The following is a 24,648-nucleotide window of genomic DNA, read 5'->3' as shown; positions in this document are numbered from 1 at the left end:
CATTGCATGCATGTTATTAACCTGGCAGCTTGTAAATGTAATCAAAGATAACAGTCAAAGTAGTCCTTTTTATTTCTTTATTTTTGGATGGGGAGTTGGAGGTCCCAAAATCAAAAGTCAGATATATTTGAAAATCACTGTAATTGTGTACAGCTTTAGCACTGATCTCTGTGCAAATACAAGATATTCGCCAGCGATGAGGCTGCAGCGCCGGATAAGTCGCACCCCAACTTCGGTGATGAGAAACCCAGAGAAAAAAATATCTGAGGGGTTCTGGTCTGGTCAATATTTCATTACTTCTCTACATTATATTGCTGAGAAATTTTGTTAATTCTCCATCCATCCATGGGCTTTCTAACAATAATTTCTATTTGTTTTATATTAGGCTTTTTCCCGTTGATGCAAACTCTGTGTCGGAATTTTGATTATTATTTCTGTGTGTAGAACCTTTATGTGAAGAATGACTGAGCAGGATTGCAATTGCTGTAATGGCTATGCGCACCAACTTACAATCACGCTGTGCTTTCTTTTTTACACTTTTGTTGAATTGGCACCGGCGACAGTGATTTAAGTAGGTGGTGAAAATAGAAATGTTGTCACTTAACTGCAGAACATTACATTGTCTGTAAGATTGATTAATTCAATGGTTGATATCGTGTTGCTTATTGGCACTTTGCATAGTTTCATGCATGGTTATGTATGTTGGTTGGGCAGGTGATTATCTGAGTTGGAAAGACAATAATTTGCTTGTGCTGGCATATAGGCCTCACCCCGACTTTACTGCTTTATTTTTGTAGAAAATACAGCGGCCTTATCACTGGCAAATATGGTACACACAGCCAAAGAATCTTGACTGGAGTCAACTGTTACTGATGAGCATTATGCAGTGATGTACATATTCACTGACTGGTGCAATTTGTGGTTTTTCAATGTATGATAAAAGAGTATATTTTTGCTCGAGTAATGTTTCTCACTGGGCGAGATGAGTTTCGCTTGTTTTTAATTCGGTGGAAACAAGACATTAACTGCTGGAACGTATAACAAGCAAAAATATTCTTGTGCTTTTATTTTCCGCTACTTTCTGGTTGTGCAAATTGCGCGAAATTTCAACTCCACAAAAATTTCCACTTTCATCGTATGTGGTGGGAAGTGACTCAAATTGGGCTACCCGGGAATCCCCGTGCTGTGGGGTCTGATGTCCAGAGTCAGTAAATAGGTTTTTGACGTCGCTTTGTTCTTGTTGGGGCTAGTGATTGGGCCTCTGGTGTTGAAAGTTGTATAATGTACATCAGTCATCACCTGAGCACCAGCTTGAACAGTCCAGATCCCAAACCTGTCACAACAAAAATTATTGTGCTTATCACCACCCGTCAGAATCCAGTGATTTACGTCCGTGCCTTGTCTGTATTATATCGTGACGTAGCGATTCTTAGCGACTCTTGAGCCACTCACTGCTGCATATGTGTCAATCGCAGGCTGATTGCAGAGACCCAGAGACATCACCTTCACCACCACCACCACTTGTACCGCGCCTGGGACTCCCGTCGGGAAGGATGGCCTCGAGACTGAGGAACATGGTGTCCAAGAAGAAAAGGAGGTTCATCGATGGAAGTTTTGACCTGGACCTGAGTTGTATCCTTTCAATGAAGCGAGTTGTACAGTGGGTGCCTGTGGAGTACAATGTAGATCATTGAAGTTGTGGTGTGACGGATGTGTGTTTGTGGACATTCTGATATTGCTTGTGGACATTTAGTTGAAGCTGTTTCTTCCTTTATTGATCTCTTAGTGGAATGTGAGTAGGAAAACCCTTTGCAAATTTAAGGACTGACATGAAACAAGTTACATACTACTTTATTTAAAAATCAATTCGAAACACAAGACACTGATTTGATACAATTTTTTGCAGAATTGTATTTTTGTCATACTTTAGTTTCTTTGGGGATTTGTGGAATTCTATGCATGTGACATCATAAACTGTCGTAGTCTTCTCATCCAGCAGTGACTGCACAGAAACTTTAATAATTCATAACTTGTTAACGGATTGTCCGATTTTCCTCAAACTTTCACCGATGTATTCTACTGATATTTCTGTATTCACTCAATCCACATAAGATGAACTTGTCCTTTAATAGTAGAATCACCTACCTGTAATTTGACAACTGAACCTGCTCTAAGAAGAATATTGTGTGTCTTTCTTGCTTATTACTTGTTTCTTAAAGGATAATGATACCCAAATATATATAATATGTGGATTGAGTGAATGTAGCAACATTAATGAAGTTTGAGGAAAATCAGACAATCCGTTCCAAAATTATAATTTAAAAAAAAAGTTTTGGTGCTGAAATTGCTGGATAAGGAAACTCTTAACACAACAGTTCGTGGTGTCACTGCAGGACAATGATACATGAAGAAAATATGAAGAGAATTTCAACATATATTTTAATTTTTCTAGCATGATAAATGAACACTTGACTTCAATACCTCTTTCAGAACAAGGGGAAATAATATCCTTTATAACAATTGTTACTGACATATTAAGTTGAGTTAATGTGTACTTGTCATTTTTTAAGAAAAAAAAAAGTAATTTTGTGGAATTTCCCTCTAGATACGCATTTCAATATTATCTCCGATTCATCATACGTCTTGCAGAGGCTACTGTGGTAGTCTTGATTGATTTTGTGATAGATACCATTTGTTTTCTCTGAAACCATCCATCCAAATCAAGTGAACAACACTGAGTGTAGCCCTTGTCCACATAGGCAGGTGAGAGGAACATTGTATGCATTATGTATGAGCATGTGCCATTCATTCTATCTCATCCATGGTGGATGGGTTGAGTGGGCTTGCCCAACTTTACTTTCATAGGTAACTGGGTCACACACAGTTATATGAGTAAAGCCTCATGGTCATAAGTTGATGACGAATTGCGATCATGTTGCACTACGTGTCTATAGCAGTAACCAGTACAAATGTCAGTGTAATTTACATCTATGTCAGTACTCATGGTATTGATGTGCAAGTTAGGAGGAGTATTTCTTCTCTCATGGCATGTGTATCTTTGTGTGTGATGGCCAGTTACATGCAATGCTGTACATGATATCGTAGTGTAACAACCAAATCATATTATATAGGGCTACAGGTACTTCCCTGAATAATATTACTGCAGTGCGTAGGGCATTGTGGGTGGGAGATTGATTGAAGGGCGTCTCAGACTAGAATACATGAAGACCGATGCTCTGTGATGTCTGTTTTAGTTGACACTGGTTTACTCTCATTGATGTAATATGGGCATGCATATCAGGTGTAATTTGCAGTGCTATCTCTAGTATGTTTTCAGTGCAGTAATTGGGCTGTTCAAGGTACATGTACAATGTAGATTGTCATGTTCCTCCTTCAACTCTTTACACCTTTGCCGTCTTCAGCCCACCCGAGGTGAACACTTTATTATGTGTGATCAGGGCGGGTGATTTGTTTGAACATGGCCAGCATTCAGTTCCTTGTTCTGCTGCAGACCAAGTCTCACCTGTTGGCAGAAGTCTGTGGGACTATATAGTTCACTCTCGTGCATACTTGTCGGGGCAAGACTAGCAAGCTACAGGTACAATTATTGTATGCTGTATAGTATGGGTTCTGTGACATATTTGACGCACTGATATAAATGCGTACTGTGATAGTATTAGCATAAAGGTTGAAACTGTAGACAAGAGTTGAAGGTCTGTATCAGAAAGGAAGTTATAACCGAACCACAATGTATGCCTACAGGGCTTTCAGTGTTGGCTCATGAACATGTGTGTGTGTGTGTGTGTGTGTGTGTATCAGCATGTGAGTGCATTGGCACTTCCCGGACTGATCATTTACTAACGTACCGTAGTGTCAGTGTGATGGAAATTCAAATGACAAGCATAAAGTATCATTACAGTGCATGGTACAGGTGCATTCGATGGTATCAAAATAAGTTGTGCATAGACTGAAACTCTTGTCATTCAGGATAGTGTACAGCATGTACATGGATGCAAACTGGTGCACAAATATTTTACATGAAATTTCACAGTCATGCAAAGGAAGTGACATGTGTATAAAGTGATCAGAGATACCAACAAATTTCACTCCAGTAGGCCTATATATTTGTTCCAAAGGCATTGTCACCACTATCCTGTCAAAACCTTAAAAGATTTGGTGTGTAGTTATCACATAGTTTGTGTGGTTGTTTTGTTTGTAAATGGCTTGTTCAACAAAACCTGCACTTCATAGGAATTTATTTGCACGGGAAAAGTATTCACCAAACACAAACTCTACACAGTCTGCCTCACATGTTGAACCAAAATCTGCCATTGCTTTTGAAGTGAGAGTCAGTAAGTTATACCTGTGTCTGATTCAACTAAATTGATAATGATTTTTTTTTTTCTTGCAGTAGCAATAACTGAAAAATCTATAAAAATGGTGAAATCTTGAAGTCAGAGGAGTTGAAGAGTAACATTGAGAGAAAATGTGTTTTGGCCCATTTTCATCGCCTGACAAAATGATTCAAAAGGGAAAATTAATTAGTTTATTTTGTTCCATGTTTAACACTTGACTGTTCAGTACTATTGTTATTGTCATTAAATAGCATAATATTTCCAGGCACTCTATCATTGTATTACTGTATACGCTATAATTTTCGCGTACATAAATTTTCGCGAATTGCCGCTGTCACACATTTTCGCGAGTGGTTAAATTCGCGATTGGGGGACCAGAGAAAATATGAAGTGGCAAAGAAAGTGTGAATTTTCAACTTACTAGCAAATAAGAATGATACTAGTTATACACTGCATGAATAAAACTTACCAAACTCTGCAAACTAGTAAGTTAGAATTCAACATTTTTGAAGTGGTTAAGTCCATCGCGCTAGATTTCTGACGAGTGGTCCCCTTGCGATAATAGATTGGCTCTCTACAGTATTCGTAAGTAGACGTGGACGAGCGTAAACAAGCTTAGCCAGTATGGTCTGTTCGGTAAGCCGTGACATGGTATACTAGTACTGAAATGTTCGTATCATCAAAGCAAGGGATTCATTTTGGAAGGTAATATTTTCGCGTGTTGTTAATTTCGCGAATAGCTCCCGATTCGCGAAATTCGCGAAAATAAAACCCCCGCGAAATATATAGCGTATACAGTACTTGTACATGATTTATGCAGGCATTGACTATGTGTCCATCCTTAAAGGACAAGTTCACCTTAATAAACATAAGGTTTGAGAGAAAGTAGCAATATTAGTAGAACACATCATTGAAAGTTTGAGGAAAATCAGACAATCCGTTCAAAAGTTATGAATTTTTGAAGTTTTTGTGCAGTAACCGCTGGATGAGAAGACTACTGCAGTGTACGATGTCACATGCGTACAACAATATAAGGAAAATATAAAGAGAATTTCACAAAATTCTATCTTTTGAAAAAAGTACACATTCCCCTGACTCGTTACCGACAAATGTTATGGGTAATATTATTCCCCCTGCCTTTAGAAAGAGGCAAGTCAAGTGCTCTTTTATTATGCGAAAAAAGTGAAAATATGTTGAATTTTCTTATACATTTTCTTTATACTGTTGTACGCAAATGACTCACAAGCTGTAGTAGTCTCCTCATCCAGCGGTTCCAACACAAAAATTTTAAAAATTCATAACTTTTGCATCGATTGTCCAATTTTCCTCAAAATTTCACTGATGTGTTCTACTAATATTGTTGCATTCTCTCAGTCCTTATGTTTATGAAGGTGAACTTGTCCTTTAATCTTGAGCTGTCCCTACCTGTAGGATTCTAGACAACACAATGTGACCTTACACACACACACACACACACACACACAAAGCAACACACCACAACACAACACACCACAACACAAGGTACTTCAGCCTACATCTCATCTCTTCACAGAGCCCCAAAGTCCGTTTGAGAGTGACTACAGTGTCTCATCATGTCAGATACGTGGAGGATACTGTAGCTAACCGCAAGGATGCTCCGCGGAATCTCAACGCTATCCTGCCGTAGTCCCATCCTTGCAGTCGTCTCTCTCTCTCAGCGCTCCCTCGTAGAGATAACGCCTCTTAGGCAGCTCCACTTCACCGTCAGAGCTCCCCCCATCAAAGTGCCTAGGTGAAACGGGGGACAAGATGACATTGTCTGTGCCAATGCCCGATGCATCTGAACAATTGATTAGGATATATTTAGAACCCTGGACTGAGTGGCTACGTCATCAGTGTCGTAAGCCCTTACGTTAGCGCTTCCGCGTCAGCAAGCAGCCAAAAAGATAGCGACTCGCTGCTGCGAGGACACCTTTTCTTGCTGTTCCTCTCCCTTTTTTTTGGCCGGTGTAGTCCCAGCTAGCTATTTCTTTGTCTCCCCCATCTCTCTCACCCATCTCTGTTTGCTCCTCTTCCATTTTATCTCTTATCTTCTCCCATTTTCTGTTTCCTGAGTCCTTCTCATATCACTTTTTTTCTTTCTGACAGTTTGGTATCTCATCTTTTGCTTTCCCCTGTCATCCCCCTCCCCTACTCCCTTTATCCCCCTCCCCCCTTCCTTACCCTTCTCTTTCTATCTATCTCACTCCCTCTCCTACCCTATCTCTCTCTCTCCCCTCCCTCTCCCCTTCATCTCTCCCACTCTTTCTCTCTCTCTCCATGTATTCGTTTTGGTTGAATCATTTCCGTCGTTCATGCTGTCAGCTCCCAATATTAATTCCTGACAGTTTGTGTGCCAACTGTGAGTGTGTATGTATGTAATGTATGTGTGTTTTGTGTATATGCATGTCTGTAGGCAGATTCCTTCATATTCAATTGATGCCTGGCAACTGCTAATAGATTAGATTGACTAATTGCTCCTAATGAAGGTGTTACTGCAGTCATTTGTCCCACATACCCAGTTGGGAGGGGGGCTTTCGAAATGAATGCCAGAAGCGAAAAGTGACTTACCCAAATTACAGCAAGGAATTTCATGGATATTATGAATTTTACATGAGAAGAATTATACCTTGGTGAAATGATTTTGCCTGATACTGAGTACAGGTATTTGATCCATATTCATGTTTTCTTTGTCTTGCTTTCTTTTCTATGACCTCATTATACTTCCCAATTTTTAAATCATCTGCACAATTCAAGAGATGGAAAAGAAGTGACGGTTGTCTACTGAGGCAGTTTCCTTACTTTCCATTAGCCCAAAAATGCAATGAATTGCCACAGGCTAGTGAGTGTTCTGGTTTTGCAGCACCCCGTCTACAATGCAGGCATGTGTAATGTTTATAGAGGGATGGTTGCATAAAAATCTGGTTAGAAGTGATAGGAAAAACAGGTACTTGATATTTTGCTATGTACAGGTGTAGGTAAGGAATTTGTTATAGTGTAGTATTGTTTCAAAAAAAATGAAGAAGAAAGAAAGAATAATATAGGCTGGCAATATCACACACAGGTGAATGGAGGAGTATGTGATTCTCAGGAAAATAATCTTTATAATAATCGAAAACTTTATTCTTGAGAACATACATGTAGAAACACTCTTAGAAAAGCCAAAAGAGAGATCTATCCCCTTTCAACGAATGATGTGCAGTGATTAGTATCCATTTTTTTGGGATTCAGATCAGCATTCATTGTTGAATCATGAGGTATAAAATATGTACACTGCATTTCATTGAAAGTGTCTTTCCCAGGTACATAGATAACATGTACATATTGAGTGTGATAGTCAAACTCAATTATTGTCTACGTGCACAAGTCATAATAATGGACTTGAAATGAACTTTGACAATCGTCGGGGATTACATTCTTGGAAATGTATTAAAGACAACATTATAGCAAAACATGCATTCCTATTTTTTTCCATCTTTTATTATTGAAGTGATGTGATTTTTCAGGCATTGTCATTGGAAAATCATCAAAGACTGGGATGAAGATAGGCAGCTTTGCTCTTGCAGTAAAACCTAGTGCTGGTAATATTTTACTACCCCTCGGAAATGTGCAAAGGGTTGCACATTTTCCTCTTTCACACGAATTAATAAAGCGTGAGCCTCATTTGCCTGTATTATTTGTCAGGCTAGCTTTTCTTGTTGTCAAGAACAACCTTCGTTGTAGTAAAGATACAGTATCTACAAATGTATTATAGTTTGATATAATTTATAAGCATTACAGTTTGATATAATTTATAAGCATGTACAACTGTATCTTGGAAACCAGTCTACTATAAAAAGAATGTGCAAAAAGCATGAAACGTAAGCTCAGAGCTTGATGATGGCAGATAATGTATTCATATTTCTACAGCATGATATTATTTATGAGTAGGTGAGTTCGTAGTTTTTTCACCTGCTTTGTGACTTTTTTTTTTTCAACCTGTGCCTGATCCATTTTTCCATTGCTTGCCACAGAGGACATGGATGCATGTTGTTTTCTGGTTGCTGCGAAAATTACTTCTTTTTTTTTTTGTTCGGGATTGTAAATTGAAATTTAATATGTGACAAAAGTGCCTCATTGTTATTTGTACAGACATCCCTAAAAGGATGTTGTACCAAGTTGCGCGCATGTAAAATACTCCATTCTTTTTTATCAAGGGATGGAAATTGAATTTGGTTGGCTAGATGGGGGAGGGGGGATGAGACCAATTTCCAGACAGTGAACCAATTCCTTGGAGGTACAGGGTTGAACTTGAAGTAGTAGCCGGTGTTGTAGGTTTGCAGGTTTATTCTTGTACAATGTATATACAATGTACACATGATTTGTCGTATATTGTATGTGGGGTGAAGGTTATGTGTATATTGTGCATAGGCACTCATCTGTATGATCCTATTCAGAGTCATACACTGCAAAGAAGTGTGATTATAGAGCTCTCATTAGTCTCCTTGTGTGTGTGTGTGGGGGGGGGGGTGGGGGAGGGAGAGGTGTGAGGGTGGATTATAGACTTTTGCAAGAAGGTATGGTATATTAATTTGCTGGTTCATCATCCTTTTTTGGAACATACACTGTACTTTGTACATGTTTGATAGCTCAAGGAAGACTGTGATACAGCTTTTCGTCCTTTTCTGTCTGTGAAGGATCCACAGCCCAATCCTGTGTCAATTCTTCTATTCTCATTGGCAACCTAAAGTGTATGTTCGTTCAGTGTCGTAGTTGTAATGGTGGGCTATAGAGAGTTACAACGTGTGTTGACGTCTTGTCCTGGTTACCTTGCACACACATGTCCAAATAGAAGCTTAGTTTCATTGCAAGTGGGTACGGAATGATTGTAAATCAAATTGCTGCGATCAGTTTGTGTCAGTAACTTTCTAACTCTCGCTGTGGTGTTTGCCATAGTTGCAAGTCATTGTTCATAATAGCAACAGCATTATATTCTTCAATAGCGAGCTCAAGGCTGCTAAACTCACCGTCTTTCAATCCATAATGCCATGCTCTTGGAAAGATGAATCATGGTACATGTACTTTCACACAGTACAACGTTTGTATGTACACCATGTGCCACTGGGAAGTGACAGCACAAGAGAAGATGATCAATGCATTTCTTTTTTAATAATGAGGAAATACATGGTCTAGCGATACAAGGTACATTGTATATGTGTGTGTGAGTGTGTGTGTGTGTGTGTGTGTGTGTGTGAGCAAAGTTCTTACATTCCAGGTAGTATCAGTATCAGTTACATGATACGCCAAGGCCTTGTGATAAAATACGATACAATTCATTTCAGCTTTATGCCGACTGCCAACACTTGGCGGCAGCTGGACAGTCAGCTTTAAGAATTGTTGCTCTGGTAAATTTAATCATTGTAAATCACAGTTAGTCTCAAATTTCCTTGTAAAAATGAGGCGAAAATGGAGTTATTCGTTTTCTTTTTACTTAAGAACTATATATTCTGAGGTTTGTGTGCCATAAAGACTTGGTTGTAGAAGGCAATCATTGTAAATCAGAAAAAAAAAAAGCTCACCAAAATATCAGTTACCATAGCTACAACCTGATTTCATTCTTAAAATGCCCAGCTGCTGCCATGTCAGCTACAGTTCATTTAATCGCTAATTGCCGTAAGGTGCTCTACTACAAATGAAGAAGGGGGCCCATGTGATGTGTAGATGTGCACAGTGCAGCGGGTTGCACTTCTCGTAATCCGAGCATAAGTCATATTCTATTTCCTGAGGTGCGAGTCAGATTTCGCACACAAAAAAAGGTATGCCATCAGCACCGCAGCTATAGGTACATGTAGAATTCTACTTCAGTGGCTGGCACTGTGACCGTATCAAATTTCTCTCTGCTTGCCACATGAGTCTATATGGCATGTTGTATGTGAAGACATTATATGCACTTTGCAAATACTGTAAAACGAGGAATTTTCGAATGCATTTTAATTTCGCGAATTGCCAAGATTCGCGAAATTAAAATGCACACGAAATTTCTTGTCTACGCTATGCATTGAATGCCAGTGGCAGTTCGCGAAAATTTCATGCCGCAAAAAAGGCCGTTGGCTCCAATTCATGAAAAATTCATGCCGCGAATATATCATGTTTTACAGTATTTGGTTTGTAGTTGCCATACAAGAATTAAATGGATTTAATCCTGACATGATAACATACAAGTTGTCATTCTCTGGAAAAATGATTGAGCAAGAAAGAGAGATTAATAATATAACACCGTGTTTGTTCGTAGGATTTGCTCTTTCTTTTTGGAGATTTCATTAACTCGCTTATTAGTGACATGGGCGTGTGCTGGTACAATACATGTATGTTAAGTGCAAGAGAGAATGAAATATCCCTTCTATGATAAGACATGCATCCATGATGAATCACTGGTGTGCTGACGCAAGTGGGCGCACACAACAATAGGGCATGTCTTGTTTCGTTGTGATTGTTTGATTGGTTACAGCGTCACTGTTCCTTGAGGACAATTTCTGCTAAATTGACAAATGACCATTCTCTGGGATATGAAACCAGACACACACCTGTAACTATAGTATACGGAATAAAAGCGGACGTCACAACGGTGCAGTGTGTTGGGACTATTGCCATGGGAACAGACCTTTATGACAGGCAGCGTGGTGCGGTACCACGAGCGGTAACGCAGACTTGTATCACTTTAGTCTGTGCCTGTGACAGGAAGTGGAGTGAAACTTCTGATAGCTGATGAGCATGCATGCTCTGGCGCAATGTGCATGACAGATGGTTTATTTTGCAAGGGGGGATCGCCCAGTTGCCTAATTTAGAACCATGACCTGTACATCATGTGCAGTGACTATGGGTGTACCTTTGATGAAGACTGATCATTTGGTGTCTTTATTACTCTGAGTGATATGCCTGGAATGTATCACACAATCAATGTAGTTTAGCAGTGGCCTTTGTACTGTGCACATCGTGACGTAGCATAACAAAGCATCATCACTTATTAAAAGAGATCAAATTTAGTAACAGGTTTTTTTTTTTTTTTTTTTTTTTTTTTGGTGTGTGTGTTATACCTGGAGGTACTAGGTGTTACAAAAAACATTTCCCACTTCTGATCCTTAATAGTTCGAAAACTATACATCAGATAACACTGTTATTGATATGAGTATATTGCTGAATAGTGTGCAATTTAGTGGGAGGTGATTTGAATATGAGAGCATGAATCAGTTTTGTTAAATCATGATTGATTTTAAAGAAAGTTCCAGATTTTGGTCAAATTTGAACCCTCTGTACAAAATTGAACTTTACACAAGAACCAGTGATGTGCATACAGTATGTGAGTGTGTGCTTACAATGACCCTGAACAATGGACATGAATACCAAGAATACCACCTTTTCAAAGCTCTGCTGACTAGGCTTCTGGACTCCGAGGCACGTGAATGCTTTATTAATAATTCATTATGGATTGCCATGGGCACTGCTAGTCTGAATTCATGGTAAAGGGTAAAATGCATGCACATGAAAACTAGAGAGGGGCCGTCAAAGGCGGCAGACCCACGCCTTGTACAAAGTCGGGGTAAACATACTGTGCATTCGGTCATCTACCAGAATTCGGTCACTTAATTGCCAGTGTCCTTTATCACCAGCCAGTGCGTTCTACCAAAGATCGTACACTGAAGTGTACGATCTTTGGTTCTACAGTCACATCACACGCAAATCACATCATTTCACATACGGTAACACTCATTCACCACAGGAAAGTCCTTTAGTCTCCTCCAAAAATCCATCGAAAATCCCAAATTCCACTGTCAAAAGTGCAGATTCGGAACTTTTCCAAGCGCGCGCGAATTAAGTCCAGTTTTAAGAGTATTGTCTACGCGACGGGTCGCCGAAAAAGCGCTAAAAATCGAGAAATACGCCGTTTTCTTGCGGGATATTTTGCTTATAGCAAGCCGAGAGTGTGTTGATATCAAAGGTCGTATGAGTGTACGATCTTTGATGGTATCCACAAAAGCGCAAAAGAAAAACAAAATTTATGTACCCCCTAGGCAATTACCCCTATGATTAGTGTCTACGGGAATTATTCAATGCAAGGGTTAAATGCAAATGTCTACTGCACCAGTATTCGGTCACCAAAGAGCGCCGCAACGTCCCCGATGCTATTTTGCACCAACAGGGTAGAGCGCGATGCATTTTCAGCGGCCTTGCACACGCATTGACATTGTACATTGAGCGCGCATATCGTGCAGTGTGACTGCGACCGAGCAAATGCTCCTCCAACGAAAAAAACAATCAATTTTAATTTGAAAAATCATCAAAATACGGGCCAGTTTGTGACGACGGAGAACGAACTTTCATAAATCCAGAAGGACATAGTCCTTCAAATAGGCCTAAACGTAAATTTCGGAATTCTTACGAACATTTGAGCAGCGAAGTCCGATCGTTTGGGAGTTTATGTTTTCGTATGGTAGCGGAAAATCGCAAAGTGAGAAACGGGAAATTTTCGGAGTGGTCACTATACCATGGGGTCAAAACTTAAAGGTCGCACAGAATTTGCAAGGGTCAACCGATTATCACCAAAATCTAATCGATTCTTTCCTGTCACTATCCAGACATCCCCTGAACATTTCGTGCAAATCCGTTTACCCGTTCTCTTGTTATCTTGTACACAAACAAACAAACAAACAAACAAACAAACAAACAAACAAACAAACACACAAACAAACAAACAAACAAACAAACAAACAAACAAGCATTCGGAACCCTTTACATAACCCCCTGCCGATTTTCATCGGCGTGGGTGAAAATAAAAAAGCACATGTTTTCATGTGCTTGCATACAGTACATTTCAGGATGAATAAAGACTAGCTGTGATAGTGGAATTTCTCATGAATACAATTTATAGAGCATTCTAATCCTGGCCATTGTTCAGGACAATTGTCAGGGTATTAACCGCACACTCCCATACACACCAGTTGACCCCTGTGCAAAATTAAAATTTTATACAGAGGGTTGAAAACAGAGCAGAATCTGAAACCTAACTGAAAAATAAATCTTGAATTTAATGAAACTGATTTATGCTATCATTTTTAAATTACCTCCAACAAAATTGTACACTATTCAGCTATTGCTCATATCAATGTTAGTGTTATCTGATAGTTTTTGAACTATTAAAGATCAAAAGTGGGAAATGTTTTTTGTAACACCTAGTATCTCCTACATGTTAACATGCCATGCTGGGGTCATTTTCTCAAGGAGCTGCTGCCCTGTAATTGTAGGGTGTAACTTTTCAAAACTGTTCAAAATAGAATGTGATGAATGAAACTGCTTATTTTTTTTTAAGTGAGTAATTAAGAGCAAGTTCACACAATAGGACAGATGATGACAAAGTATAACATTTTTTATTGAAATTTTTTGCCATTTTCCGTAATTTTTCTTTTGTTCTAATTTTTCCTGGTGAGACCTATTAAATGTTCATGTACGTTGTATTTTTATTCAAAATATATAATTTGTGTTAATGTCTCATTGGGGTTTTTATCTTTATAATACAGGATTGTATGTACAACAACACTGGATAATGTGAATGCAAGGTCAAGCTAAGCCCCACCTTCTTGATTGTGTTGCGGAAGTCAAAATCAGTTTGATTTTACAAAATATGCACCGGGAAGGGAAACCACTGCCTGATTGTGATTGGCCAACTGTGATTTTGGAAAAATGCATGCTGGAGAAATATGTTTTATGTCTGCATTGAGATTGTCACTTGCAGAGATAGATACTTGATTGGTGTGAAACGTGGGGCTGAACTCATGTAGGGCCTACAGCTGTACTTCCGAGTTCTGTGCCAATTTATATTATATTGGACTCTCTAGTATACAGTGTAGTGAGCTGAGAGCTGCACGCTGTATGTTGCAGCAGTAAGTTAGGGGCAGGGAAAATTGAAACTACATAGTTGTACTGGTACATACCAGTATGTGTATGTATGTGTCACAATTCTCTGCACAATATTTAGATCCCTCTTCCCCTCCTTCCCCCCACCCCAACCCCCCCCCCCAGAAAAAAAAAGATAAAGGAAAGAAAAGAAAAAGAAAAAAGATTTACCCTGTACCTCCACTTTTTTGTACTCACCAGCAAACGATTGACATGCTGGCAAGCTGGTGTGACTGGGTCGCTCGGTCAGGAGGCAGGGTCCTGATTGGCCAAGGGGGACAAACTGCCGCGTGAAGAGACGATGTGAAATGAATCAGTTCTGAGTGGAAAATGAACCATTACCTGTCCGCGTGACTAACTGCTAATCTCTTTAATTAATTTGAATTTGCATTGCGGCTATTCACCAGCTTTTTGCCCTTGGACCAGGAGTAGATGTGCCGTGCCCTTCCCTGCAGGCATGTCACACCTCACATTTCACATCCCTTGGAACCCTTTACGACAATAAAAAGAACAAAGAAAAAAACAAAAAAGACACTGACATACAATGTCAATGGCGTATAAGTTCTTCCATCCACTGATACAATGTGATGCCCAAGTTTCAGTTATCTCGAGACGGTTTTGAGATTTCCTCATATCCTTTTTTACTTTAGTTGTTTTCTCTCAGCTCAATCTAAAACTGAATACACCGAAATAAATGTTTCATGTAGGTCAGCCAGATTTTAGCAGTTTGCACTACTATGGATATGATGGTATAGAATAGGCCTACTCTGTTCCTATTGAATTTATGTGTAGCTTTACTATTAGTGAACGGGCACATGCTGCCTAAATAGGACACTTGTCTGTGAAATGCCCATTCTTCCAACTAGCCAGTTTAATAGCTAGATACTGGAGAGATGCTTTCCAGACTAGTGATGCAGTGTATAGTAACACTGGAATATGCAGCACATACATTATTTGATCAGACTCTATGTTACCACTGTGCACAGATTATACACCATAACCACAAATTCTTGTGTGGGGGAATCAGCGTGGTAAATTTACCATACTTTAAAGGACAAGTCCACCTTCATAGACATGAGGATTGAGTGAATGCAGCAATATTACTAGAACACATCAGTGAGAGTTTGAGGAAAATTGGACAACCCGTTCAAAAGTTTTGAATTTTTGAAGTTTCTGCTCAGTCACTGCTGGATGAGAAGACTATTACAGTGTCTGATGTCATATGCGTACAACCATATAAAGAAAATAAAAAGAGAATTTCACAAAACTTTACTGTTTGAATAAAGAGCACATTACTTTGACTTGTTACTGACATACGTTAAGGTTAATATTATTCCCCCTTCCTTCTGAAAGAGAGAAGTCAAGTAAATTTACTCTTTTTGCTATGTGAGAAAAGTGAAAATACGTTGAATTTTCTTTATTCTTTCTTTATATCGTTGTACTCATGTGACATCACCAGCTATAGTAGTCTTCTCATCCAGCCTTGAGTGAGCAGAAACTTCAAGAATTCATAACTTTTGAACGGATTGTCCGATTTTCCTCAAACTCTCAATGGTGTGTTTTACTAATATTGCTGCATTCACTCAACCCACATGTCTTTGAAGGTGAACAAGTCCTTTAATTCAGCTTCGGAACTAGCCACAATTGTACTTGAGTGAATGCAGGAAGGCCTGTATTTATCTTTCTGCTTGTTTGTGGTTGAGATTTGAACAGAGCTACCAACTTGGTTCTTGGAGTGCATGAAGTGATGATTGAGAATCGAGAGAAAAATGAGACCAGAAACTCCCATTGTCCTTGAAGTCCTCATCTAGACTTTTCTTCGCAAATCTCAATTGCCTGTCTTCAAGTTGGTTGGGGGGGGGGGGGGGGAAGGAGGGAGAGAGGGAGGGGACATATACCCCTTTCAGGTAATCGCGGTTCAATTATCCGCATCCAAATAATGCGGATGAAGTAATCAAAATCGCGTTCATATATCCCATGAAGTGCGCACTACTTTTACGAGCGCCCGTTCATATAACGGTGCGAAAGACGGGAGTATTTGTCATGGTTACTGCGCACGCCTCTATAATGACGTAATGTTTCCGGTGATATATACTCACGTGTATGCACAGCTCTCGCCGCTCAAGCTCAGCAATCAGCGGTTGTGCGGGAAATCGAGTGACCTTTGACCGAACTGTGGAATGTTAGTGCGCATAAGTCGTAAAACGCGTTCATGTATTCTCGATCAACTCCTCATGCTGCAATAATGCGCATAATAGCAGCATAAAAATAATGCACACTTTTTTACTCCTCTCCCATTCATGTAATCAAAATTTTACGACTTATTGCTCCTGTTATCCGCATCCACGATTACCTGAAAGGGGTAATAGAGAAACTAGATCATAGATGTATTTCAAACGCTTTTACTTGTAGGAGGATGTCCTCAATTATGTAAAAAACTCTACCAATTTCTAGAAGGCTCTGTCATTAGCAGCCTGTCTGTGATGGGCAAGGCTCTTTGATTGATGCTGTGCCACTCTTGGTGTGTCTGGACCTGACAGAAAGAGTGGCCACAAAAAGCGTCTTATTGTTGATAGTATCGTCTGTGCTGTCGATGTGCCAAACGTGAAATTCAAGGGCCTACAGATGTACATGTACGTGTAGATGCGTATGATGCTGCATCCACACATGCAATGCATCTTACATTGTGTCGACTGTAACATAACAATGAAGCAAAACACAACCTTGTACACTATGTAGACCTACAATATACAGTGTGTCATAGTCCTCATTGTACATTGTATTTTCTTTGATTCATTCCTCCGACCCACCTGTACATGCCTGTTAAAGGGATCGTACAGTTCTGGTTGAGACCTAATTTCAGGTTTCTATCATTTTTAGGTGATATAATGAGAAATCTCATATGAAATATGAAAGAGCATGCCATTTTATGAGGAATTCAACGTTTATTTGATAAAAATTGGTTTTGAAATGGCTGAGATATCCAAAAAAGAATGATTCTGATAAAGTGTGGGACCCACACTTTGTAACGATTGCTTTGTTTTACTTTGTTTTTGGATGTTTCAGTTATTCCAAACCCGATTTTCATCAAATAAACTTTGAATTCCTCTTAAAATGGTATGCTCTGTGCTATATCATAAGTGTTTTCTTGGTATCTTGCAAAAATTTGAAAGCCTAATTCTCATCTCAACCAAAACTGTACTATCCCTTTAACACTGTGAGAGACCTTGATTGTAAAGGGACAAACATTGAACATAAAGCATTGCTATGTTGTACCCGATGTCAAGGTATTTCGCAAATAACGACAAATGAATAGCTTTGGATTTGTATTAATCAATTTTTTTCCCCCAATGTGCAAAGGTTTGTTTCCAATCAAGCAGTATACTGTAGGCCTACATACTAAACAAATTGTGTGATTTCATAATCAATAAATTTTACCACTTTCAGCAAAAGTAGTTTGTCATTACAGGGGTGCACACAATAGTGATTTTTCAACCAAGCTATAAGTTTGTTGTTATGGACATGGATTTTCAAGTTTTTTTTTTTTCGCTGACGTGTCTCTTCTGACCGAAGAAGTAACCGAGTCTTTAAACCAAGCATGTGCATTCTACAACTACATGCTTGAGCGTCATCCATATTATATGGATCGAAATTGATCAACTGTTGTCATACGAATCTCTCTCTCAGCTTTCAGAAATATACTGTATTGATTTGCAGTAATGCAAGGCATGCTAGAACCAGATATGAAGGGGTATGAGAAGGGGTACGAAATGGGAATAAACTAGAACCACAATAAAGCACATTCTTACTGTATATGGAAATGTTGTAGAAACTAGACAACGAGATGTAGATTATAACATTACACAGAAATATCTGTTCAAAACATAACTCCTGCATCAGTTTTCCTCAAAGCAAAGTTACGTGTAGCTCAGCCTCTGAAATTCAAATGGGTTCAGGTTTTGAGACTGCTCAGTGCTACAACATACACTGTATATAGGACAAGAGGACGCGGGTGGCATGTCCCTTTAATTATTGCAACCAAGATTTGCCTCCCGGAGCCCTCATTGTTCTTTCGCATTCCCAGATGGGATATCAAGTGCATATCGATGTCGTCACGGCAACCATCCGTGGGCCTAAATTTGGCATCGCCTTGGCATCACTTGCAGAGAGCGATTCTTATCAGTGCTCCATCACTGGTCTTAAAGGTGTCATGTCCTCCATCGGCACTCGCCTTCCTCGAAGACCAAATTTTTGTTTCAATCTTCTTCGAGTATCTGGCGTTGTGCATCGGCTCTGTAGACACTGACTGTCAAGAGGTACATTATACTCATTTTATACGTGCTATATCATGCTTGTATTGTGTTGTCTATCCCATGACCTTTAAGAGCCACAGGCCTACATTACTGTAGTATTGTGAACTGCACACAGTGTGAACTGCGTCCCACTTTGTAAAGAGAAATGGCAACTTTCTGCCACTTTTGCTGAGTGCTTTCAAGGTATACCATCCTGTTGCCTTCAGATTGATATTCAATACGTGCTGCTTTTTTTTCCCCTTTGTTATATATACTCATCGAGACTGCCATGCCACTCCAACTTGGTTGGTGATGACAGTTTCCTGTGTTAACCGTGCTGAGTAGTGTAGTGTGGGTTGTGCTACGACAATGTATGTGCTTTTGATGGCATGAGACAAAAACTATGGGACATTGCCTTTTTTCCTCATCATACTCATCAAATTCAACATATTTTCACTTTACTAGCATAATGAAAGAGCACTTGACTCTCCTCTTCCAGAAAGCAGGGGAATAGTATTAATGTTAAAATATGTCAGTAACAAATCAGTGGAATGTGTACTTATCGTGAAAAGTGAAATTTTGTGGAATGCTCCTTATATCTTCATTATATTGTTACAAGTCCATAATGACATCCGTGAACTGTAGTAGTCTCCTTATCCAGCGATTAAGGCACTGATACTTTAAAAATTCATAACCTTGGAATCGATTGTCTGATTTTCCTCAAAATTTCATTATAGAATGGGTAGCGAGAATCCTGCGATCTCATTGGTCGAATGCTATGTGTTTATTTATACTGGCGGCACGCTGAGTCACAGTGGTAAGCATGTTATCGCGCACTTGTAGCAAGACTATGCGTACTAGTAACAAAGGTTCGTGCATTAAGCAAGCGTTCGCGCACTCAGTACAAGACGCCTATTGGCTAAAAACTGATGCATGGTTCTGAGGAGAAACCATGCGTCCAGTAAAAACTGATGCAAGGTTTTCGGGCTCTCGTCTATGGCAAGCCAAAAGGTAATGCATCCAGTAAATTTGTCATCGGGTAACACGATAGAAAAATGGGTTTTCGGCAAGAAAATTACCCATTCTATAAAACAGATGACGCACATGTCTTTTCGTGCGTCAGTCGGAATATAGTGTGCATGCTGTAACTATGGAATTGAGCCTAAACCCACTCGGCTTTGCCTCGTGGGTTAAACATTCCGTAGTTACCTTATGCACACAATTCCAACTGACGCACTCAGACCTGTGCGTCATTTGTATACTGACGTGTTCTACTAATGTTGCTGCTTTCACTCAATCCACATAAGATATTGGGGGTTTTGGTTTCCTTTAAATCTTGCAAGGCTCCGTCCACTTGCTACACTGCAAGGCAGTCAGCCCGATCAAGACTTGATAGGCGTACAAGTGAGCGTGGTGTGAAATCTACAATACAAGGAAGCATACACTCATCATACCCTCCCCCTTCCTCATATCATGTCCCGTCTGGTTTAATAGGATGCCATCGAACATCAAGGCACAGCCGGCATAAAAGGGTTACCCGTAGGATGTGGGCACTCTATTCACGATGGTCTGTCTCAGTGTGTCTACTGGGTCACCTTTATTGGTGAGTCAGCCAGCAGTGAGCAATTACTAATATTTCCTCATTTCCCAGGTTGTCAAATACCTTGCTCTCAGGAAAGTTTGGTTGAGGGAGAAATTGGGGGGGGGGGGGGGAGCGCTCTGTAGGGAGAAGGGAGGGGGTTGGTGGTGGGGGTAGGACAGGAATTGAGGATTTACAGTAATAGCAGTGTGGGTAAAGTGTGTGTGATACTCTGTAATATTCAACTGATGGACAGTTTTTTTCGTTGATAAATTAAAGTGTTCTTGTAAGGAGTGAGTGTCCCCTCCTGTCATCATGTTAGTAGCCAGCATTTGGGGTGGGGGGAGGGGGGTGGACAGCAAACACGGCGCAAATTATTCACATTTAGCCACATGAAAATGCATTTCGACTACACACACTAAACCACATGTATTTTCAGGTTTGTGTTTACACTTTATAATTTGATAGAATGACATGCACACACCTTCATTACATGACACTGCATTAAACAAAAAATAAACAAACAAATAATATTCCTCCAGCAAGCCAGTTTCTAGCTTGGAGTGCAAGTTTCAGCCAAAACGGATCACTCTTGCTTCGTCAGAAATTTGCCAGGTTAACTTGAAATGTCTCATTGCTTAATGGGATTTGGTCATGATAGCTTTATGCATGTGATTTTGCGTGCATACCACATAGTCTTTTGGTGTGCAGAAGTACCAGGTACACTTTCTTCTGTGTCAACTTCACTTGACACAGAAACTGTTTCTTGAACAATGATGAGAGTAACTACATAGGAAAGCGGGGGGGGGGGGGGGGGGGGATAAAGAAAGTTGTGATGAATTAGACAAATGAAGTCACCTGCTACATTTGGTATGTCGGGTTTGTTTCTTTGAAACAGAATCAGTGATGCTCTGTTTGTGCTTTGTTTTGTGAAGTAGAAGCATCTGTCATTTTCAGTGTATGAAGGTGTTCATTGATACATCTCAAACCAGCCTTGATATAGTAATCTGATAAAAAAATGATAGAGAGAAAAATTATGCAAATCATCACTTTCATCATTGTCATTATTCTTGCTCCTTCCATCATTATTCAATGCTTACATGTTTAAAAGTGCAAGCAGGAAACAGACTTGAGGTCGTTTGTGTATGATGAGTAGCAACTTATGTCCCTGAGAAACAGTACGATGATGGTAATTTAGTTTACGCAGGCTCAGGAACACTGCTAGCAGGGCTCTACCTGAAATGATAAAGAGGTTTTAATCTCGGTTTTCCATTTTTTTTCCCCCACTTGCAGCAAATGTAAGGCTCTGTCACTTATCCCGGCCACGTATGCATTGCACTTATGTTGAGCTCGCATGCATACTTTGGTTTCATTCTACTCAAGGTAACTCGCAAGTGAACCCTCACTCTGAATGCTGGAGGATTCTGTTCAGCGGTCTATCCGTGAGTCGAGAGGAGAAAAGTTTTTGAGGTGATGCTCGCTCCATGATGCACTTTTCGTACCAAAATCTTGAGTAGAAATGATAACGACAACACAGAAATGATCGAAATTGTCTGTAGAGAAAGACCAGTGTGAACTTGAAAGGCGGAAAAGGTTACTCCTATAATGTAACATTGTGCAGGGAAAAGAAAGGGAAGGAAGAAAAAAAAAAAGTCTGTGGTTCAAGGCTGAAAAGAGGAAGAAGAAGTAGTGAATATCACAGTCATGGCCACAAAGGCAAGTGGCTTAAAAGGAATTCTTCCCACAGATATTGAATACAACACTGCATCACAAATGCAATTTTTTTTTTTTTTTTTGTAGCAGTACAACTACCTCTGAAGGTCATTGCATCAAAGATTCTAGAGTGCAGAATCTGTTGAGGATCAATTTGACCAAATGGAAAAGGGAAGGGACATTCAAAACAAAGCAAAAGAAGAGAAGAAGGACCGCCACTTGTACAGGTGAAAGCCTTTCTTTTGCTTTGATGCTGATTGATAGACAGATACGGTGTAGGGAGAGAGGGATAGAGAGAGAGAAGTGTAGGAGGCCATCGCATTGTAAAGGACTTCTATGTGATGACGGACTTTCAATATGTCAAAAGTCGACTTTGTCGGCTCGCACGTCACTGCCTTTTTTCTCTTTTTTTTTTTTGCTTTTTTTTTACTGGACCGGAATAATTGAGCAGAGAATGGGGAAAGGGATGAGAAAAAGAAATGAGGTGGGGGGGGGGGGGGGGGAGGTTGGAAAGAAACATGCCCAGAGGGATTTGCGTTACTGCTGTAGACAAAATTTCTTGCATTCGAGAGACAGCACACTCTGCAGATACAGCCTTGGTGCCAACGAGACTACTGCGCTAGTTGACATTTGCCAAGGCAGTTCCAACTCATTCGCACTGCGTTCATTACCGTCAAAATGGTTAAATTCAGATTGTGTTTCCCCTCTCCAATTCAGGCGCCACATGCTCGAGATATGATTTTTTATTTTTTTTTTCTGCTGAGAATGGTGATGGTGTTGGTATTGGATGATGTAATCTTATGATCCGTACATCTCTCATGTGTGTGCCGCACACTCTTGTCCCCACCCCCCTTCTCTCTCTCCCCCCCCCCCCCCCCCCAGCCCAACCCCCCTGGCCCAACCCCAAGTACACCATTGCACGAGTCCTCTTCTGCCTTTTCTGTGTTCCTCACAGACCAAACACTTCCAACCCTGGAGCCAATTTCGGGATGTGACATTTACATTGAGTCCTCTGTCTCCCCCTCCTTTGTTTTTTTTTTGTTTCTTTTTTGTTTTTGTTTGTACGATGAAAGTAGAGACCGCCACAGAACCTCGAAATGCCCCAGATGTGCGCCCTCCCCTTCTGATTCAGAGTTGCGTAAAGTAATGTGGTTTGTTAGCCACCTCATGGAGTGATGAAAAGAAAGAACAGTGTGAAATGCCTCCCCGGATACCATTGCTACAAAATGGGTCATGCAGCGGTGAGCTGTCAAAGTCCACTGTGTAGTCTTCTTGCCTGAATGGTTTTGATGTCAATGACAGTTTAACTGCAAGGTGGGGGATGGTGAATAGAATTATGATAATTGTATGTTAATCACAAAGTTGTTATGTTCATGTGTGTGTGCTACGTCAATATGCTGTGATTTGAATTAGATCAGAAGTAATCAGTATTAATGGTACCTTTAATAGTTGTGAAGATTCTCATAAATCTTGTCCCACAAATCACATTGCTCTCGGTTAATATTCAGATGTATGTGTATGTGACCATATCAACTGTTATGAGTGCCTATTAAAACCACTATTGTTCTTCCTGCTGACAGCGGAGATGCGATATCCTGCAAAATAAATATTTGTACAGTGGTTGTGATGAATGTAATTTCCTACTGTGAGTGTGCAGTATCATTTACAGCATGTCATGGCAAGCATTTTTCCTCTTTATACGACTGGCTTTTTTTCCTTAATGCAATGGCCTCCAACAGACATTTACCCGAACATTATAGCGATGGGCTTCCCAGCTGAAAACCTCGAAGGCGTGTACAGGAATAAGCTTGAGGACGTCGTCAAGTAAGCATTGAATAAGAGTGGGTGTGAGGGAGGAAAACGGGTGAACAGAGCAAATTTCAGGCACACTTGTTTCTTCGCTTTTCCTGCACATTCAGACTAATCCATCTACGATTGTCGTAGAATTGCTCAGTCATTTTCGGATTTGAATTCAGCGTGCAGTTGGTCCACATTGGTTGCCTCAAATCTGCATGGTACTATGACATCTTTTGTTTATGATTCCTAGAAAAAAAATAAAGAAATTATTATATCTAATTATACAAATGTTGCATGACTGTATACATATAATGTATGCATGCATTTAAGTTGTTATTCTTGATGTGGCATTTAATGTGTGTGTATGGAAAGTGTTTCAACAGCTACCATCTTCCACTTTTTGTTAATTGGTGGTGTAGACAAAAATGTTAAAATTCAAGGGACTTTATAATCCAACATTTTAGTGAATAATTCTTTATTTCAAAATCAACTGGGAAAAAAAGCATGTATATTTCATGAGGAAACATTGATAGCGTCCATATTAAGTGAACTTTTTTTTCTCCCTCATTTTCAGCAGGAAGTGGATAAAGATAAACTGTTCTCGTGTCAATTTTGTTCTTGTTTCTGATCGCAGGTTTTTCAATGAAAAGCATGGAGAGCGATACAAAGTATACAATTTGTAAGTATATAATATTCATTAACTATGTGACTTATTGTAGAATACATACATGTATTTACGCATGGAATGATCTAGTAGTGTCCTAGTTCTAAACTTAACTAACAACATCAATAACAACAACAATACAACCTTAAGTCAAGACTTTTCTGTCCATTTTGTTGGATGAATATCCATTATATGAATGTGCTAAAGAAACTGTGTTGAAAGATGAAGTGGTCAGTATGAGAATTACAAACTGAAGCAAACAGTGATGTCAAGAACTGATTATATACTGATGTCTATTAAGGA

General features: G+C 39.7%; 1 protein-coding gene across 1 annotated transcript in view; it reads left to right on the top strand.

The window, feature by feature from the left end:
• The first annotated feature begins 1,498 nt into the window (after positions 1-1,498).
• Positions 1,499-24,648, top strand: part of LOC139724732 (phosphatidylinositol 3,4,5-trisphosphate 3-phosphatase and dual-specificity protein phosphatase PTEN-like) — a 44,727-nt gene continuing 21,577 nt past the window's right edge. Inside the window, exons 1-3 of the mRNA XM_071635854.1 lie at positions 1,499-1,632; positions 23,624-23,708; positions 24,316-24,360. Coding sequence (XP_071491955.1) covers positions 1,554-1,632; positions 23,624-23,708; positions 24,316-24,360 — 209 coding nt within the window. The 5' untranslated portion in view covers positions 1,499-1,553. The remainder of the gene's footprint in view (positions 1,633-23,623; positions 23,709-24,315; positions 24,361-24,648) is intronic.

Source organism: Diadema antillarum, unplaced genomic scaffold (assembly GCF_040938485.1).
Source record: "Diadema antillarum isolate AM-2024a unplaced genomic scaffold, OU_Dant_1.0 scf00000226, whole genome shotgun sequence".
In the NCBI taxonomy this organism is placed as follows: Eukaryota; Metazoa; Echinodermata; class Echinoidea; order Diadematoida; family Diadematidae; genus Diadema; species Diadema antillarum.
This window is presented reverse-complemented; position numbering and strand designations above follow the sequence as displayed.